This window comes from Aethalodelphis obliquidens, unplaced genomic scaffold (genome assembly GCF_003676395.1).
Source record: "Aethalodelphis obliquidens isolate GAN/ISIS:26980383/991018 unplaced genomic scaffold, ASM367639v1 scaffold12, whole genome shotgun sequence".
Lineage (NCBI taxonomy): Eukaryota > Metazoa > Chordata > Mammalia > Artiodactyla > Delphinidae > Aethalodelphis > Aethalodelphis obliquidens.
Genome location: NW_020837956.1, coordinates 41211825 through 41230315, shown reverse-complemented (window position 1 = coordinate 41230315; position 18491 = coordinate 41211825). Strand labels below are relative to the sequence as shown.

General features: G+C 44.8%; 1 protein-coding gene across 1 annotated transcript in view; it reads left to right on the top strand.

The window, feature by feature from the left end:
- DCDC2C (doublecortin domain containing 2C) overlaps positions 1-18491 on the top strand; it is a 52201-nt gene that overhangs the window by 5601 nt on the left and 28109 nt on the right. The window contains 2 exon segments of the mRNA XM_027113930.1: positions 4325-4382; positions 18180-18256. Of these exon segments, the coding sequence (XP_026969731.1) occupies positions 4325-4382; positions 18180-18256 (135 nt within the window).

Genomic DNA, 18491 nt, shown 5'->3' with positions numbered 1-18491 from the left:
AAAAAATTTCTTTTTTTAAAAAAAAATAAATTTAAAATTTATTTTTGACTGCGTTGGGTCTTCGTTGCTGCGTGTGGGCTCTCTCTAGTTGTGGCGAGTGGGGGCTACTCTTTGTTGCAGTGCGCGGGCTTCTCATTGCAGGGATTTGTCTTGTTGTGGAGCACGGGCTCTAGGCACATGGGCTTCAGTAGTTGTGGTGCCGGGCTCAGTAGGTGTGGCTTACAGGCTCAGTAGGTGTGACTCACAGGCTTCTCATTGCAGTGGCTTTTCTTGTTGCGGAGCATGGGCTCTAGAGCGCAGGCTCAGTAGTTGTGGCACTGGGCTCAGTAGTTGTGGCTCATGGGCTTTAGAGTGCAGCCTCAGTAGTTGTGGTGTGTGGGCTCAGTTGTTGTGGCTTATGGGCTCTAGAGCGCAGGCTCAGTAGCTGTGGCATACGGGCTTACCCCTTCCTCCAGGTGAGGACACAGCGAGAACACACTGTCTATGAACCGGGAAGGGGTCCTCAGCAGACACTGACTATATCAGTGCCTTGATCTCAGACTTCCAGCCTCCAGAACCGTGAGAAACGAATGTGTGCTGTTTAAGCTCCCCCTACCCCAGTCTGTGGTACTTTTGTTAGGGCAGCCTGAATAGACTCAGACATTGTGTATGCTGGATTCCGATTTCCTACCAGAATCCGGTCTTCACTGTTGTTTTATGACCACAAAAGGTTTCAACAGAAATTGACTTTAAAATCCTTTTCAACTTAAGTGTGATGAAAAGTTTAATTTTACCCCCAAAACATTTCCTCGTAAAATTGACATGTGTTATGTCTGTGAGCAGGTGAGGAAGGAAGCTTGTGAAGCACCGACTGTCAGGCCTGAGCCAAGATCAGGAAATTCTTTCCTCTTTCTGTGGGTTGAGGCACTTTCTAATAGATCCTGTGAGACTTCTAATTTGGTAGGGAGATTTTCAGTGTTTATTTAAAAAGTTTTGGACATGTGGCAGAGATATTGAGAAAGACTTTGAGGTGTTTCTCTTCCCAGATTTCTTAATGTTGATTATTTTCTGTAGGGAGAGGAATGTGATCCAGTTCACTGAGCAGGAGGGGAGGTGGGATTCCCACGTGGTCGAGACCCTCTGTTATTTTGCATTTTCCATGTACCTTCATTGCTATCAAACGGATGGGAGAGATTTGCTTATGAAGTTCAACGTGGAGAGGCATTTGGATTTCGTTTTCTCCACTACCTTTTAGATCAATGAAGTATGAAATCGGAACCCAGACGTTGATGAATAAAGCTCTGATTTTAATTTTGGCTTGATTTATACTGGTATCAGTGAGCTAGCACTTGTTGGAATGTATGTTCTGTACTTACTGAGCCATTGAACGGTTAAAACTAATTTTCACCAGCAAATAATCTTCTAATTGTGCCACCAGCAGATGAACTTTGAAGTGCAACCTGATGATATATTAACCGTCCTGGAGGGTTTCTCATGGTTGTAAAATGGTACATTGAGAAGACAAACACCATAACATCTTCCCCAATCCAATCATCATTTAAACATTTCCTACATTTTCTGGAATAAATTAATTTGAGAAGAGAAACATCATTTTTTCTCTATAAAACAAAATATTATAGGCTAATAATCACTTTAAAAATGTGTCCCGTAAAGCCTGGAATTAAGGATTTCTTTTGTAGAGAAAGTCATATTCACAACAAAATTTATATCAGGGCATTGTGTGTGTGTGTGTGTGTGTGTGTGTGTGTGTGTGTGTGTATGTGTATGTGTGTTTGTATGTATGTGTGTGTATGTGTTTAGGTGTGTGTGTATGTATGTGTGCGTGCATGTGTATGCATGTGTATTTGTATATATTGTGTGTATGTGTGTGTGTGTTTCAAGAGACCCCAAAGAATTTGAATTATAGTAGGAATTTTTCCTATTTACCTTAGGAGTTTGCTGTTGAGATTCAAAGTGAAAATGCTATTTAAATCAAACTATGGCAGCTCCTTGACACCCCAACCTGTACTTTGACTCTCCTTACCACCCACTTGTACCCGAGGACTAGTGCGTAACCGGGAAAGGGGCAAAGTGTGTGGACAGACAGCCACGCCCGAGGAAGAGGAATGTGGTCTCAGAGCCAGAAGACCTGGGGTGAACAGAATCCTGGCTTTTCCCATCTGGGTAGCACTTAGCAAATCAAATCACCTCGCTGAGACTCAGCTTCCTCATCAATAAACCAGGGCCTGGTTAGTATCTGCTCCAATAGGGTGTTGTCAGAGTGAAATGAGCACAGTGCTTTGAAATGCCTGCCTTGATCTGGTGGTTGGCTTCTTCCTTTCCTTTAATCTTGGGAAGCAGCAGGAGGAACACTGCACATTAACATCTAGTCTCTGCTTCCAGTTCCTGCCCCCCACACCCCCAGGGAGACCCAGGTGCAGCCAGGAGCCTCCTGCAGACACCCGGCTTAAAGACTTGGGGCCACTGGCTCTCTGAGGAATTACTCGTCCCCTCTTTCCATTCTATTTCTGTGTTTTTTGGAAGGCAACATTGAAACAGTAAATAACATTTTGTGGGTTTTTTGTGATCTTTTTATGCCTTAATTTCTGTATTTATTTATGCCTTTCGTTTCCATTTAATGAGAGCAAGTTGTCTCATTAGGGGGATTAATGTGCGTCATCAAATATGGAATTTGGGAGCTTAAGACTAAAATACCTATTTGAAGATGAGCACAGGGGGGTGGAGGGGAGCTGTAAGCCGAGGGGGTGATTTGGGGATTTGCAGGCGCTTTGGTTCACATAGTTTTCGAAGGTTTGAATTGGCTGCCACATTTTATAATGGGGGTGTTCATGTAATATGAAATTTTGGTTTCCATTTAAAAAAAATAGAGGATTTTTGGGACTTCCCTGGTTGCACAGTGGTTAAGAATCCGCCTGTCAATGCAGGGCACACGGGTTCGATCCCTGGTCCGGGAAGATCCCACATGCTGCGGAGCAACTAAGCCCGTGCAACACAACTTCTGAAGCCCGTGCGCCTAGAGCCCATGCTCTGCAACAAGAGAAGCCACCGCGATGAGAAGCCTGCCCACTACAACAAAGAGTAGGCCCCACTCGCAGCAACTAAAGAAAGCCTGTGCTTAGCAACAAAGATCCAACACAGCCAAAAATAAATAAATTAAAAAAAACAAAACAGAACCAGTGTAGTTTAAAAAAAACAAAATAATAAAAAATAGAGGATTTTTATTGTTTAAAAGGACTTAGTTTTATTTATTTATTTATTATTATTATTTTTTGGCTGTGTCAGGTCTTAGTTGCAACATGCGGGATCTTCCGTTGGGGTGCACGAGCTCAGTAGTTGTGGTGCAAGGGCTTAGTTGTCCTGCAGCATGTAGGATCTTAGTTCCCCGACCAGGGATCGAACCTGCGTGCCCTGCATTGGAAGGCAGATTCTTTACCACTGGACCACCAGGGAAGTCCCAAGGACTTAGTTTTTAGTAGCCTGCATTTCCACGGGAAAACAGTGCTCTGCAATTATGAGCACTCCCACTAGCCACAGTCCCCACCATTCCCTAATACCACCCTTTGCGAGCATCATCATTTACTTGCCCAGCCTCTGTAGGCATCTGAGCTTGTGACTCTTGACTGTATATTAAGTACTTAAAAATGTCTTTATCCTTTCATCTACCGACTCTTAGTCAATCCTTCTCTGACTGTTGCTAAAACCATTGTCAAGAACAATCTCAAATACATTAAAAAATTGTTTTAAATCAGGAAGAAACCCTAACACATATAAATCTTAGCATACTATTTATTATCATTAAAAATATCTGTTCTGTTTCTGAGGCACATGGAGGGCTCTCCGAAAGTCCCCAGGGGTCACGAGTTCTGTTGGCGGCTCTCATACACATTTATTCCAGTGGCTCTTTCCCAGCATTCAGTGTTGGCAGAATGGGCACAGCGATGGCATTCTGTGAGGCAGGAAGGGACAGCGCAGGTGAGAGGGAGCTGGGCGAGGTGTCTGGGACTCTGCCTTTGGCCAGTGGTGGGCCCTGGAGCCGTTAGTGATCCAGTAAAGTTCTCTTTGATTGGTCTCCAAGGTTCCTCTTTGATGAATAGTGTTGTATGAGGAAAAGCAATGCCACTGAAGGACAGTTTTCCTGGGTGATGCCCACGGTAGCCAGTATGAACATTTTCCTGCAATGACATTGCTATTGTATATTGATGTGAGCATTTATGGTGCTCTAGGTTTTAGTTTTAAGTTGCTGTGGAGTGGAGTCATCTCTAAAGAGGCTCACATTTTCTATCTAAATAGTTACCTTCTAGTTAGGTTTTTCTTTCCTTTGCAGTTATTTTAATATAGTTCCCAGCAGACCTGCAAGGATGAGAAAGTTGAAGGAAGGAAGTGTTCACTACTAACTACTAAAGATGGGATATATTGGATGATTTGGTAAAAATTAAAATGTCAATATTGAATAACTGAAGTTTGATAAAAGCAGCATTTGGTAGGGAATGCCTGTAAAGGCGTGCTGCTCTTGAAGCCAGAAGTGGCCGTGCAAACTCGTTCTGTTTGTCAGAGCACTTAAGTCACTAAGACGATGGAAGTCGGTAAGAACGTTTGAAGACCACGGTTAGGGAGAGATCCATCTTTGAGATGCAGAGTGCTAGCATTTATTAAGACTTTCTCCTCCTCTTTTGTTTTGGGGATTTGGAAAGACAGGTGACAGGAAAAGTTGTTTTAAGTTACACGATGTTGAAGCTAATTATAATGTTCAATTTAAAGATTTGCTCTGTGTTCTCAACATTTGTGTCCTTGATAGACATTTGAAAGACTACAAGATGGAACCTTCCATCACTCTGTTCACATCACTTGAGTCTTAGCAAAACAACAACAACAACAACACAACCCAAATTTCCTATGTAAGTTAAAAGAGATCCACCTTTTAAATAAGCGACAAAAATCAGGTTTGAGCGAGATAGCCTGATGGTGGTATTTAGAATGCAAGATGATTTCTACCTTTTAATTTTGTAAATGGACTGTTTGTGGAGTGCTTCGAAGGTGAGCTGTTTTTAGGGTATCTATGTCTCTAAGTGGTAGTTTTGCTATTAAGTTCTCTCCTCTATGGAAAGGAGATGAGAATGGGTCTTAGAGGATGGTTGTGAGGATTACATGATAAACTAGACATAACGTACCAGCACTAGATAAGTGTCGGTTCTCGTCCCCCATGTCTTAAAGAAGCAGGGCCTCTTTGTGTCCTTGGACTCCCCGGTGCTCCAGTAAAGGGCAGTCTAGCAGCTCTTGCAGCGCCCACAGGCACTAGCCTGCAGAAGCATTTAGCTGCTTCCTCGCCTCTGCACTTTAAGGCTGTGTGATGAACCAAATCAGATTTATTACCTACCCACCTTAGACTGTAACTTGCCGGGGCAGGAGGGCGAGTTCCCAACAAGAAAGCAATTCTGGCAGTCGTTGAATTTCAGGGCTACTACCTTAATAAATAGAGAGGAAATGGTATATGATTATCCTTAACATCTAAGTCCCTGCATCCCCCTGTCCTGGTGGGCGGGAGTGAGATTGAACAACAATTCTGAAGCGTACCCCTCGAGAGACTCTGTTCAAGTTTGAGTCTATGTTTATCCTTTGTACATGTCAATGATTTAAAAACATTAGACATGATTATAAGGTAACATTTAGCATTTTAGGACAGGAAGGGAACTTCTAGATTATCTTATCAAAACTCCCTGTTTTCTAGTTGAGGATGCGGTGATGGGAGAGGTTACGAGGGTACCAGCTTTGAAATGCCCACAGGAGCCTCAGCCTCCCAGGGTCGGTACTAGATTGCCGTGCACTCATACTAATGAGACTATAGTTGCCCAAAGAGTTTTGTAATTGTTCTTTTGAAATTTACACTCTTTTCATTAAAAAAAATCTGATTTTACAGTCGTTCTTGCTGAGAAAAATGTCAAAAATGCTGTGCAGAAAAGCTCAGTGAGGAAAGTGAAGATCACTTACAATCCTACCTCCCAAAGATCAGCGCACTCTGCATTTTGTCATGTCCATTTCCAGTTGTTTTCTCTGCACAAGTCGCAAATATCTGTCTATCTATCTATCTATCATCTTCACAGATACACACATATATACAATGCATGCATTGATATGTATATATTTACAGAAATGGAATCCATCAACACGTACTATTTTCTTTTTCATTTTTTTAAACTTTTTATTTTATATTGGAGCGCAGCTGCTTAACAATGTTGTGAGTTTCAGGTATACAGCAAAGTGATTTACATAGTATTTTCTTTTCTGCTTTTTATTAACTATGTATCATGACAGTTTAACATAGTAAAGGATCTTCTGCCACGTGATTTTTAGTGGCTGCAGAATGTTCCATCACGTGACTCTAGCATAATTATTTAACCCCTTCCCTGTCAACAGACCTTACATCCTTCTTCTTTTTCATTATGGTAACTAGGCATTGGGATGGACCCTGATAGAGCCATCATGATTGTTTATAATGAAGAGGAGTTACACGCACAATTTTTACCTCTTTAATATTTACTTCCAGAAAGTTTCTCAGAACATGTATTGCCTCCAGTGGTGCCTGGGAATGCCATCACTGCCCTCGGATGCCGTGGGGTACTGCACAGCGTGGAGGCCTACGAGGTGCTTGACGGTCACTACCCCGGCCCCCTCTTCTTTGGTGGCAGAAGTGACTCCCTAAAAATGGCTTGATTATTGCTGCTTGCTGTGTAGTATCTTCGTGGACATTCATCTGTGATGTAGCCCAGACCTCTGCTGGTCCCGTGAAGAGCCCGTTAGAGCAGCCGGCAGTTTGCATCTGTGTCCTGCTGCCCCATATGAGGACGCAGAGTTGCCGGTCACGGGGCTGAAGTTCCTCAGTCACTTAGTGGGTACCTCTCTTTTGTCCTCCGTACTGCTCACGTAACTACTAACTTAAACTCTCTTTGTCACCTCTCACTACTCACTACCACTTACTAAACCACATTTTAGCTGCTTTGTGGTTTGTGGGGACGTACCCATGATTCGGGAGATAATATAATACTTAATGAGCTAAAAGACTTACCTTTTTAAAAATAAATTTATTTATTTATTTATTTTTGGCTGCATTGGGTCTTCGTTGCTGCGCGTGGGCTTTTCTCTAGTTGCAGCGAGCGGGGGCTACTCTTCGTTGCGGTGCGCGGGCTTCTCATTGTGGTGGCTTTTCCTGTTGCGGAGCACGGGCTCTAGGTGCGCAGGCTTCAGTAGTTGTGGTTCACGGGCTCAGTAGTTGTGGCTCATGGGCTCTAGAGTGCAAGCTCAGTAGTTGTGGCTCACGGGCTTAGCTGCTCCGCGGCATGTGGGATCTTCCCGGACCAGGGCTTGAACCCGTGTCCCCTGCATTGGCAGGTGGATTCTTAACCACTGCACCCTCAGGGAAGTCCGGGGGAGGAGGTCTTAATATCTGCCACTTAAAAGATGAATCAAGAGTTCAAGACAGGTTAAGCGACGTGTACAGAGTTAGGCAACTAGTTAGTAACAGAACTTGGTGTGAAACTAGAGATGAATCCGGGGTTCCCCCACCCCCTTCCTTGCGGAAAGCCTCATTACTGCACTGTACAACCTGTGCATATTAAATGGATTTCTTCTGTTTAATTCACAGAATTAAATTCCATGAATTATTTCTGGTGGATACATGAGCGCTCACCTTACAGACAGAGCCGCACTTTGTGCACTGGGGTGGGACAGACCGGATGGTGCTACGCTGCGTCGGCGCAGCGCAGGCTCTGCTGGGGGACCGGAAGCAGAGGGTCAGCGCCACGGGGCACTGGTTCTCCAGGATCTGTGCAGAGGGCTGTGGGAACCGATGCCCCGTAGGATGCGCTGCAGAAGGGGGACCTGGCCCTCCGCAGCGCCACCTCATTCTAGGACAGTGGAGAACAGCTTTGCAAGGACTAAAATCTCCCCAGGCCTGTGTGGTGTTGCGGCCACGGGCAGCCCCTGCTGCATCTGCTCCAGCCGGCTGGTTCAGTTCACACACTGGGCCTTAAGGATGTTTATAGCAGCATGTTCTTTTTTTTAGTAATTACAAAAACCTGGGAACCACGCGAATGTCCAGCAGTAGAGGAATGGCTGAATGATTCATGACTTGTCATACTGTGATTAGATCTATAGGTATTGATCTGAAATAATACCTCTCGGAATGTTGCTGGGATTAAATGAGATGGTGCTGGGCATATTGCAAGAGCTCAGTAAATAGTTGAAATTAATACTCATAATGCCTTTAAGTCTGGGTAGCTCACCCTATCAGAATTTGAGATCCATGAATGCTACCGATTTGAATACCAGTGCAAACTCTTAGAAACACTAAATATCCTATACTGTAAGCTTTGGCCAAGTCCAAATATTCAATGTTTAAGTGTTTTACTAAGTTGTTCCGCCTTGTTTTGTGATAGCAACACAGAGTAGAAGTACCTAGCTTTTTGTACAGTATTCTTTCACAGAATTCCCGTTTTGGTCAAAATATATTAGTGGGAAAATTGAAGACACTTCTCAAGAGACCTTGATTCAGTAAAGAAATTTACTTAAAATTAATTAGAATACCATAATAATATACTTCATATAACCATAGAAATGACTTATAAAATGCTTCAGTATAATGAATTTGGAATTACGTGTCATTAAACGGAGGAGCAAAGGGAGAATCAGACTCGAAAACAGTGCTCTTGGGATTTTGAGTTTCCATGACTGTGTCTCGTTGATTTAATGAGAAAAATGTCCTTGGTCTCAGTTTAATTCAAGGAGTTCTGTTGCTGCATCTTAGAGTTTGGGTGTGTAATGTCAAATTGTATAAATTTAGGCAGAATTTAGAAGACTTCCCCTGTCCTTTTCTTACAGTTCTAAGAACAAATGAACCCCAATGCAATATTCTTTTTTGCCCATGAGGATGGTTTTCTGATTCTGTCCTTCCAGTGCATTCATCCTGGTAAATAGCCTACTAATGGTAAAACAATTAAAACACTAATTTAGACCTTAGTTATCTCAAGTTGTCATGGAAGAGAAGGGAGTGAGTCCCTGAGGTGAATTTTCGAATAACGGCCGTTACTGATGATTCTAACAAAAAAGAATTTTAAAATTAACTTTTAATATAAATGTCTGTAACGTGTTTGATGTGATTCCCTATCTGACTGAAAAGCAAGGGGAAGGAAATTTAACTGTGTTTTGACTCAAGATTTGGCTGAGGTACTTTGCACTGACGGAGCCGATACCCAAGGGCATCGTATTCTCTCAGTGGCCTTGACATTGGCTCTCCTTTTGAACGGTCCTGAACACATTTTTGGAAGCTTCTGTTTCTGTTAAAAAAACTACTATATAATTCATGCTCGTTGTAGAGAAATGAGAAAATATATGTAATTTAAAAGGAAACACACACATAATCCTATCAGCCAGAGATTAGCCACCATGTTTTTCTAGATGCTTCTAACCTATGTGGACATATATGCGTATATATACAGTTGACCCTTGAACAATGCAGAGGTTAGGAGCACTGACCCCCTGCACAGTTGAAAATCCATGTATAACTTTTCACTCTTTTAAAACTCAACTGCTAGTAGCCTCCTGTTGACTGGAAGCCTTACAGATAACAGAAACAGTTGATAACATACTTTGTGTGTTACTTGTATTACATACTGTATTCTTGCAGTAAAGTAAGACAGAGAAAAGGAAATGCTGTTAAGAAAATCATAAGGAAGAGAAAATACATTTAGAGTACTGTACTGTATTTATTGATACTGTATGCTTCTGTCACCTGCTTACATGAATCGTCTGTCAGTACAGTCAGTATTATATGATGCAAAACACCGTAGGTGTTATACATGTTACTAACACCAGCCATCAAAATGAAAAGATAACATGAGGAGGAAATTCATATTTATTTACATGTGTAACGATTTGTGCATTGATAATGAAGAAGCAGCAATACGATTGCTTTATGGTAGCCTGGCTTATACACCAATGAATAAATTGTTATAAAAATTTTATGGCACACATTATTACAGTCATATTCATAATACAGTATTGGAAATATTGTTGCACTAAAAAACCCACTTCCCTGTGATGATAGGCTGATGTGCAATTTCTCCAATTATGAGAGAGAAAGGCCTATGTATGGTAATGTAACTTTTTGAAAGCAAAGTTGTATCAATAAAAGCAGAAAGAAAGCTAACACATTATTAATTTTATATTAAATATCACACACCTTATGCCTATATAAGGATAGACTAGTATCTACATATATTTTATGCATTTGTGACATACCTTTTTATTGTTTCGATATTTCTAGGCTACGAAGTTTATGAGCTTTTTCAAAATGTCACAAATGTCCAAAAAATTCTCCAATATATTTATTAAAAAATTTGTATATAAATGGACCCATGCAGTTCAGGCCTGTGTTGTTCAATGGTCACATGTATATACTTCTTACTTTACAAATATATTAATTTAAGCACAAATGAGAGCATATTCTATGTATTATTTTTTACAAATCCCCTTTTACTTAACAATGAATCATGAAATCTTAATGTGTCAACAAATATGCTCCTATAATAATTTGTAGTGGATTCAGAGTATTCTATTAAGTGATATATACCATATTTTTTAGCTTTATTGAGGTGTAATTGACAAAAGTGTAAGATATTTAAAGTGCACAGTGTGATGATTTGATGTACGTATACATTGTGGAAGGATTCCCTCCACCCATCAAGTTAATTGACACATCACCTCACATATTTCTCTCTCTCTCTTTTTCTGTCTTTTGTGAGAACACTTAAGTTCTACTCTCTTAGCAAATTTCAATTATGCAATGTGATGTTATCAATTACAGTCACCATGTTATCCATTCGATCCTCAGACCTTATTCATCTTGTAACTGAAAGTTTGTACCTTTGTACCAATCTCTTCCTATTTCCCCCACCCCCGGCCCTGGCAGTCATTTTTCTACTCTGTTTCCACTTTCTGCCACCTGCCCCCCAGATTCCACATATAAGTGACACCGTGCAGTATTTGTCTTTCTTTGGTTTATTTTACTTAGTATAATGTCCTCCGGTTTGACCCATGTGTTGCAAATGGCAGACTTTTCTTCTTTTCTATGGCTGAATAATATTCCACTGTATGGATATAACATATTTTCTTTATCCATCCATCCATTGGTAGACACTTAGGTTGTTTCCATACCTTAACCATTGTGAATAATGCATCAGTGAATACTAACTGGAGTACATATGTCTCTTCAAGAAAACGGTTTCATTTCCTTCTGATAAGTGGGAATGCTGGGTCATGTGGTGGTTCCAGTTTTAAGTTTTTGAGGAGTCTCCATACTGTTCTCCACAGTGGCTGCACCAGTCTACACTCCCACCAGCAGTGCAGGAGGGCTCCCTTTTCTCCACACCCTCACCAGCACTCGTTATTTGTTGTCTTTTTGGTGATAGCCATTCTGACAGGTGTGAGGTGATGTCTCACCGTGGTTTTGATTTGCGTTTCCCTGATGACGAGTGATGTCGAGCACCTTTTCTTGTACCTTTTGGCAAGTTGTATGTCTTCTTTGGACAAATGTCTATTCAGGTCCTTTGCCCATTTTTAAACGAGGTTGTTTTTGGTTTTTGCCATTGAGTTGTATGAATTCCGTGTATATTTCGGATATTAACCCCTTATCAGATACAAGGTTTGCAAATACTTTCTTTCAGCAGGTTTTGCCTTTTCATTTTGTTGCTGGTTTCCTTGGCTGGGTGGAAGCTTTTCATGTATTAAGTTTGATGTGGTCCCACTTGCTTATTTTTGCTTTTGTTACATCTGCTTTTGGTGTCAAATCCAGAAAATCGTTGCAAAGATCAATGTCAAGAAGCTGACTCACTCCCTCTATTTTCTAGGAGTTTTATGGTTTCAGGTGTTATGTGCAAGTCTTTGATCCATTTTGAGTTGATTTTTGTGTTTAGTATAAGACAGGGGTCCAGTTTCTTTCTTTTGCATGTGGCTGTCCAGTTTTTCCAGCATCGTTTATTGAAGAGACTATTCTCTCCTCATTGTATATTCTTGGATCCTTTGTGGAATATTAATGGACTGTATACACACAGGTTTATTTCTGGGCTTTCTATTCTGTCCCACTGGTCTATTGGTTTGTTTTTATGCCAACACCATACTATTTTGATTATATAAAACTATGTTGACAGATTATATTTATAGATGATAAATGCCTCCATCTTTGTTCTTTGTGTCAAACATAGCTTTGGCTATTCAGGATCTTTTGTGGGTAAGTTGATAATGGGGGAGAGAATAGGGAGAATTGCTCAGAACGATCTTAAGTGGATGAGAAAAGACAATAAGAGTAAAAAGAGCTGCCTCTGGACCTGCCTGTTCTGGACATTTCATATGAATAGAATCATACAATATAGTGACTTCGTAGACTAAGCGTGTTTTTACGGTTTATCTGTGTTGTGGTGTGTGTTGATTTTTCATCCCTCCCTATGGCTGAAGAGTATTCCATTGTATGACTAGACCACGTTTTATCTATCTATTCCACATCTGACGGACACTTGGGCCTTTTTGTTTACAGCTGCGCTGGGGGGTGGGAACTGGTCCTTTTTCTCATTCTTGGAGTGATTTCTCTCCTTGTCATCTGAAACCCTGCCCTCTTCTTATTCCCTCCGGTTGTTTCTCCTAACTTTTTCTTGCGGTGTTAGTGTCATTGTCTGTCCTTGGAGTCCCCACTTCCCTCCAGGTGTTACCCTGGTTCCTTCCCTCTTCTCATTCGGGCAGTGTACCTGCCTCATCCTCCACCATCATCCCTGCGCCCAGGGCACCCAGGCCTCTCTCTAGCGCAGGATCCACATCTCTGTCTACAAGGCACTGTCACTTGGATGTCCCAAGGATACCTCAGATTCAGCATGTCCACGTTTGAACTCACTGGCCTCTCCCCGCAAACCCAGTTGTTATTTTGTGTTCTTTTTTTCAGAGAATGGAGCTGTATACTCAACTCCTAAAACCAGAAACCTAGATAATCGTCTTAGCTTTTACTTCTCCCAGCCCCGCTCCCGCCCTGTCCCTCCTGTGCCTTCTCTCAAGCCCATTCAGTTATGGGCCCCCATTCTTGCTGAGGACACCCAGAGCTGCTCCTAGAAAGAGTCGTGTGCCTTCCACCTGGACTTCCTGCATATCCAGCCCATCCCTTTCCAGTTGGATCTCATCAGTTCCCTGGTTCAAATACTTCAAGGCCTGCCTCTTTTCTCCAAGGGGATGGAGTCTACACCGCTAACAGCGGATGTGAAGGCCCTCCTTGATCTGGCCCTGGCTTTCTTCTTCAGCCCCGCCTCTCACCACTCCTCCCTCTGTGACCAGTGTCTAGTCTAGACTTTTCCATTTCCCAAAGACCTTGTATCCACGAGGATGTATCCAAAGTCCTCTAACAGGATTTCGTGTATGCTGTTTCTCCTGCCTCATTTAGCATTTCTTCCCATTCTCAACGGACCGACTCCTGCTTATAAATCAGGTCTCAACCTAGAGGCCGCTTCCACCAGGAAGCCTGCTTTGTGTCGCTGTGAGGATGGAGTGCGCCCCGTGCTGGCCACCAGAGAGCCCTCATCACAGAGCTGCATGTGCTTGTCTCCTTGTTTACGGATCACTCGCCCAGTGGTCTGTGTCCCATGCCTCGCAGCCCTCCGAGGCCAGGTGTGATGACGGTCTCGCTCACCTTTGCGTCTCTAACACTTAGCACAGTTCCTCCCATGGAGGGGTGTCCTCCGCAAACAGGGCTTAAATAAATGAATGGAACGATGACCGAGCGCCTTCCGGGAGTCTGCAGCCGGGCAGAATTTGGGGCAGGTACTCTCCTCTCCTTGGGTTGGTTTTATTTGTGACCCTGCTTCCGAGTAGGGACTTCCTGGGATGGCCAGTAGGCTCCGTAAGTCGCGTGGCTGTCTGTTGCTGTGGGATGGTTCCTCTGGGGGGTCAGCAAATTTGGAGTCATTCAGAGCATCAGTTCCAACCTATAAATCCATCGTCAGCGGGGAGCTGACATCCATTCTACACGGGGCACATAAATCAGCTATGGGCCTTTTTTATTTGATGTTTCGCGTGGAAAAGGCCGTGAGGATGTTCACGGAGGGCTGTCGGAGAAGGATGATGGGGCAGAAGGAGCAACGGCACGAATAACAACCACTGCTGTCAGCTGAGCTCTTAACTCACTGCAGGCACCTTGCTGAGCACTGGAGAGCGAGTTCTCTTACTTTGTGTTACTCATATCGCGAGCAAACCTATAGCATAGGCGCTACTTTTTTGTTTGTTTTTTTACCTTTTCCCTTTAGCCAAATTTTATGTTATATCTGTATTTTTTATTGAAGTAGAGTTGATTTACAATATTGTGTTAGTTTCAGGTGTACAGAAAAGTGATTCAGTTATACATATTTTCTTCAGATTGTTTTCCATTATAAGTTATTACAAGATATTGAATATTGTTCCCTGTATTATACAGTAAATCCTTGTTGCTTATCTGTTCTACGTATGGTAGTTTGTACCTGTTAATCCCAAACTCCTAATTTATCCTCCCCCTGCTTTCCCCTTTGGTAACCGTAGTTTGTTTTCTATGTCTGAGTCTGTCTCTGTGCTGTGTATAGATTCATTTGTATATTTCTTTTTGAGATTCCACAGATAAGTAACCTCATGTAATATTTGTCTTTCTCTGTCTGACTTACTACATATACACCACTTGGATCTGCGTTGCATGCACAGAGAAACGGGTTTAGGGAAGCGAGACAACTTGACCAAGGTCACACAGGGAGAAAGTGACGGAGCCAGTCCTGGAATCGTGGATGACTCAAAGTAGGCTCCTAGATGGTGTACTGCTGTAGGTTCAAACCTCCGTTTTGCTAAAAACTATCATACACTATTTTTTAATGGCTTAGCATGGCCAGGACGCTTGATAGCTGTGTGTTCTTGGGAAGATGACATAACGTCTCTGATTCTTTGTTACCTGGATATTGTGCCTGGTGATTTTGAGGATTGGGTGTGAGTGCTTATAAAGGTCTGAGTGCAGTGCCTGACACACAGCAGGCATCCAGTCAACTGTAGGTGCTACTTGGGGAAACACACCTTTGGCAGCCTTGAGTGTCTTCCGTCACTGAGGCAGATTTGGTTCAATTACCCTGGACCCTTGTTAAAGAGCTCTAAAGCCCGTTACGTCCTGCCTCTCAGGGCAGGTGAATGACACGAGTCTTGAAACTGTCATCACCATCAGACAGTAACAGCAAAGCACGTTTGCTTGGTACTTCTTCGGAGATTATTATGTGGAGTGCAGGGGGAAAAGCCCAGAAGCGTATATGCATTTAATTGCTGGGGTCATTTAATTAGGCAGGTGATATCAGGGTTAATGAATCATTAACATGTAAGAAAGCAGTTAGTTCATTGTTTCCATAAATTTATGCAGTCAAGAAAGCTGCCTCTTAGGGTAGCTGTGCCTTAATAGAATTTTGCAGAGGATAATTTCTGTTGTTTTGTTTTCAAACTACGTCTGCAAATTCACGGTCGTCGTTGATATTCATGGCATTGATTTTGTCACTATTAGTACGCAAGTATACATAATTTTATATATAGTATGACAGTAGGGTAACAATGGATGTAGGTGTGCATTGCCACAATCCTCAGCGGACTCACTTTTTCTGGGATTCTTTCCAGAGTATCAGAGCTGTTTCTCACTTGTCATTCATTTGTTCATTCTTCATTCATATTCATGAAATACTTATCAAACTCCTACCATGGGCCGCCCATTGTTCAGGCAATGGGAGTACTTTGTTGAACATGACAAACAAGGTCCCTGCTTTCAGGAGGCTTACACTCTACAAGGAGGAATCAATAATAAGCAAGTAAATAAACACACAAATATTAGGCAATATCAAGTGCTGTGGTGAACATGCATCAAGGTGTGTGATCATCAGGGAAGTCCTCTCTGAGGAGCTGGCATCCGCGTTGACTTCTTAGTGCAAGAGGGAGCAAACCGTGCAAAGATCTGGGAGAACATTCCAGGGTCCAGGTCTTGTGCTTGTGGGAGCAAGCTCGGTGCTTAAAGAGCTGGAAGAAAGCAGGCATGGGAGGTGCTGTGGGAGGGACGAGGGCACAGAGGCAGCGGTGCGAGCCGCGTGGCCACGTGGGCTAGCTGAGGAGCGGGGACCTACTGGAAGTGTGGGTCTTTCCACCACTGGGGCTTTAAGTCAGACAGTGATGGCGTCCTGGTTTGTGTTTACAGAGGCTCCTCCGCTTGCTGTGAAGAAAGGGCTATGGGGGTGGGGAGATGAGTCAGGGGAGGGATGGGGAGGCTTGGCCAGCGGGGTGGCAGGAACAGGGTGGCCCAGGGTGCAGTTTTGAGGTAGAACTGAGAGATGGGCTGATGGCTTAGTTGTGGGTGTCAGGGAAGAGAGGACCCACCGGTGTCTCCCAGGCCTGGTAGTTGAGCAAGTGGGTCTAGGGTAGTGCCGTGTTCTGAGATGGGGCGTCTGGGGATGAGCAGTTGGCTGTGGGTAAAATCAGCAATTGTCTTTGGGCTGTAATCCAACTGAGATGCTGAAACGGTCTCTCTCTCCCTCCCCTCCCCCCCGGCCCGGATTCTGCGTGTCTGTGTGTGTTGGGAGACTCTCATATTTACTAGACTGTGTATTTATCGTATGCGATAATAGGTATGGCATTGTGCCTTTTATAAAATGTTATCTCATAAAAACGCTGCAAGGTATATCATCCCCATTCCCAAATTAATAAATTGTAGCTCAAAGGTGAAATGCTTCTCCGAAGTCACACAGGTAGTAAGGGGTTGGGCTGGAGTTTGAACCCTGGTCTGTCCGATCCCAGAGACTGTGGTTTCTCCTCTCCCAGGCTGCCCCCCAGATTTGTTCTGCTCCCTCCGTGACTGAGGCGCTCCATGCTTACAGCGAGATGCCGGGGCAGGCTTCTCCACAGCACCTCTGTCTTCCCCTCTCTCCGGCGTCCTCCTCTTCAGAAGACAAGATAACACCACTCCCAGCTCCTCATTTAAAACACAGCGCTGGGGGCTTCCCTGGTGGCGCAGTGGTTGAGAGTCCGCCTGCCGATGCAGGGGACGCGGGTTCGTGCCCCGGTCTGGGAAGATCCCACATGCCGCGGAACGGCTGGGCCCGTGAGCCATGGCCGCTGGGCCTGCGGGTCCGGAGCCTGTGCTCCACAACGGGAGAGACCACAACAGTGAGAGGCCCGCGTACCGCAAAAAACAAAACACAGCGCTGGGAAAGCGTGAGCTGCCCACGTCTGCCTGTGCTGATGGTGGGCCGCGCAGCTTGCCCCTGCTCCCGTGGGGAACCCCGAGGATGCTGCTTGGGTGTTATTCTCGGGAAAGGAACTGCTGTAGGTGACTTTTACTCAACTTGGGATAATTCAGTGGCACTGCGCCGACATTAGAGGTTGGCTGGCCTGTCTGTATGTGACCGGGCGGCCTGGCGGGTCAGGGAGGTGCAGGGAGACGGGCGGGTGGGAGGCCTGGGTGGAAACCCTCTGCTGCGGTGCCCTCCCTTCCGGGCCAGGTGCCAGGAGGCAGGCCAGCTCTGACGAGAGGAGGGGGCCCGGGGCTGGCGGGGGGCAGGTCTTGGGGACTCTTGCCTGCCTGGGTGTCTTGGCCCTGGTGGGCGTGAGGCCGAAGTTGAATGGGGCCCCAGAGCCGGCTCAGCCCCTCAGGTTGGATTCACAGAAAAGAGAAGAGAAGGGTCAGGACACGCTGGGAAGGCGTTCTCACCTGCCAGGACATCCTGGCTTGAACCCCATGGCCTGAATTAGAAGCCCCTGTCCCGTCTCGGGGCCCCAGCGGAGCTCACCCAGGCGGTGGAGTGAGCTGCTGTGGGAGCATCCTCAGCGGGAACCGCACAGCCCCTTGCTGGGCACCTTCAGCGGGGACCTTGCCGCCCCCTGGACCGCACGGCCCCTCAGCACAGCCGCCCGCATCGCCCCGGCTGGACTCCTGGCCACCGCCCGGCACGGAGCCCAGTGCTGCCCGGGCCCCTCCCGGGCCCTGCCCTGCGGTCTCTTAGCGAGGCTGCCCCACCTTTACCTTAGGTTTGGGGTCGAATGCTGTGCCTACTGTTGGTATTTAACAAGCGTTTTTTAGCTTGAACTGCATTCTGAGGCTTCTTTTTTCTTTTTTTCAGATCAAGCCGGTGGTTCATTGTGACATAGACGTGCCTCCCAGGTGGCAAACATCCCATCGTTTATCCCGACAAATCAGGTGAGTACAGTGGGGTGCGGGGGGTGGAGCTCCTTAAAGACGTTGCGCCGCCTTCGCCCGCTTCTGCTCGTCCCCGCCCTTCTCTGACGCTCACCCCCCCCCCCCCCCCCCCCCGCCCCGGGAGCCTCTGTGTGGCTCAGCTGCGCGTTCTTGTCTCGTGAACCTTGATTTTGGAGAAGCAATGCCGTTGCCCCGCCGCGGCTGCCAGTTCACGTGGGGTGGAAGTGCACGGCTT